The 2,355-nt window shown below is 48.2% G+C and overlaps 1 protein-coding gene across 1 annotated transcript in view; it reads left to right on the forward strand.

Annotated features, from left to right (window-relative positions):
• The first annotated feature begins 555 nt into the window (after positions 1-555).
• Positions 556-2,355, forward strand: part of LOC110165770 (tripartite motif-containing protein 16-like) — a 2,289-nt gene continuing 489 nt past the window's right edge. Inside the window, exon 1 of the mRNA XM_055160634.1 lies at positions 556-2,355. This exon is cut by the window's right edge and continues 489 nt beyond it. Coding sequence (XP_055016609.1) covers positions 626-2,287 — 1,662 coding nt within the window. The 5' untranslated portion in view covers positions 556-625 and the 3' untranslated portion in view covers positions 2,288-2,355.

The following is a 2,355-nucleotide window of genomic DNA, read 5'->3' on the forward strand; positions in this document are numbered from 1 at the left end:
CACACACACAAATCCACAGGAAGAGAAACTGTTAACGCTGTAACAGCTTATCATAACCTTTATATTGAAAAACATACACAATTCTAATTTCAAACAAATTCTTTTATAATACCATACATATTATTCATAAACTGACATCACAAAGTGGAACAAAGCATTTTGAGCTTGGGAGATGTAGACACCCCTTTGGTGTAATCCTGTTTTAGATACTTTTTCACCTGCAAATACAGCACATGTGTACATTAAACCAAGACTAAACCAATAAATAATGAATTCTTTGATGGTGAAAATGGAACTCAAACACATATGGCCCTGATGAAGGTGGTGTTTGTTGGTGAGAAAAGGTTGCCTCCTCACACCAAAGCACAGTGGTCCTTCTCTCCTTTAAACTATTTTCCTCTTTGCTTCTCTTTTGGATCATTTGACTTGTATCCAGTGACCCTGTGTCTGTGTCTGTAAACTGGCACAGTCTGATTGAGATTCTGATAAAGCGTGTGTGTGTCCCTTTAAAAGCAGCTGCCGCTGCTGTTTCCTGTTTCCTGTGTCCTCCTCTGATCTGCACGGAGCTGTGGGTGCGGCCTGGCTCTTAACTTTTATTTATGTCAGTGTTTATGATCCAAAAGAGATGGCTCAGAAAGCTCTTGACCTCTCTGCCTTTTCCTGCTCCATGTGTTTGGATCTACTGAAGGATCCTGTGACTCTTCCCTGTGGACACAGCTACTGCAGGGCCTGTGTCCAACAGCACTGGGACCAAGAGGACAAGAAGCAGCTCTACAGCTGTCCTGAATGTCGCCTCAGCTTCAGCCCCAGGCCTGTCCTGGGTAAAAACATCATGTTAGCAGGTTTAGTGGAGCAGCTGAAGACAGCGCCCCCTGCTGCTCGCTGCTATGCCGGACCTCAGGATGTGTCCTGTGATGTGTGCACTGGGAAAAAGCTGAGAGCTGTCCAGTCCTGTCTGCAGTGTGTGGCCTCTTTCTGTGAGCGCCACCTACAGCCTCATTATGAAACTACAGTCTTTAACTTGCACCAGCTAGTGGCGCCGTTCCACAAGCTCCAGGAGAAGCTGTGCTCTGAACACCACAGACTGATGGAACTATTCTGCCGCAGTGACCAGCGTCTGCTCTGCTCCCTGTGTGTGGATCAGCACAATGGTCATGACCTGGTGACCTCTGCTTCAGAGAGGGCTCAGATACAGGCAGAGCTGCCAGCCAGGAGGGCCCTGCTGCTCCAGAGCCTCCAGCACAAAGAGACAGACCTCCAGAGGCTCCAACAGGAGGCACAGGACATCAGCCACTCTGCTCAGACAGCAGTGCAGCACAGCGGGGACAGTTTCAGAGACATGGCCCTTCTCCTGGAGAGAACACAAGCTGAAGTGGAGCAGCAGATCCGCTCCCAAGAGCAGACCCAACTGAGACGAGTCCAAGAGCTCCAGGACCAACTGCAGGAGGACGTGAGGGGGCTAAAGAGGAGCCTCTCTGAGCTGGACACACTGGCCCTCACCCAGGATCATAACCAGTTTATACAGGTCTACACCTCACTGTCCCCACACACACAGAGCACAGAGCCAGTCTCCATTCACACAGGAGACCAGGAGGTCTTTAAAGAAGTGACCAGAGCTGTGTCCAAACTCAAGGACTCACTCCAGCTCATTCTAAGTCCAGACCAGAAACCAGGCCAGAGACCGGACCAGAGACCTGTTCAGGTTTTACTTTCATCTGCTGAACCCAGCTCCAGAGAGGAGTTCTTACAATATTCTACAGAATTCACTCTGGACCCAAACACAGCTCACACGTGTCTGTCTCTGTCTGATGGAAACAGAAAAGTCACATTAGTAAATGAACACCAGGGTTTTCCAGATCATCCAGACAGATTCAGTGACTGGGAGCAGGTCCTGAGCAGAAAGGGTGTGATGGGCCGCTGTTACTGGGAGGTGGAGTGGAGTGGGGAGTGGGCTCATATTGCTCTGTCATACAGAGAAATACAGAGGAAAGGCTCTAATGAATGTTTGTTTGGAAGAAATGATAAGTCTTGGGCCTTAGACTGTTACAAAACCAGATATTCCTTTTGGTTTAACTCAGTCCAGTGCCAGGTCTCAGGTCCAGTCTGGCCCAGAATCGGGGTTTACCTGGACCACAGTGCAGGGGTTTTGTCCTTTTACAGCGTCTCTGAAAGAACCATGAGCCTCCTGCACAGAGTCCAGACCAGGTTCACTCAGCCTCTCCACACTGGCCTTTGGTTTTACTCTTGTAATCCTGGAGACACTGCACATTTCCCTAAACTCAAATAGCAGCTTGAATTCAAAACAAAATATCCAAGAATCTGTTATTGATTTTGATTTTTATTTTTTACTGTAAT

This window comes from Boleophthalmus pectinirostris, unplaced genomic scaffold, assembly GCF_026225935.1.
Source record: "Boleophthalmus pectinirostris isolate CB_2022bp ecotype Guang Dong unplaced genomic scaffold, ASM2622593v1 HiC_scaffold_3, whole genome shotgun sequence".
Classification (NCBI taxonomy): Eukaryota; Metazoa; Chordata; class Actinopteri; order Gobiiformes; family Gobiidae; genus Boleophthalmus; species Boleophthalmus pectinirostris.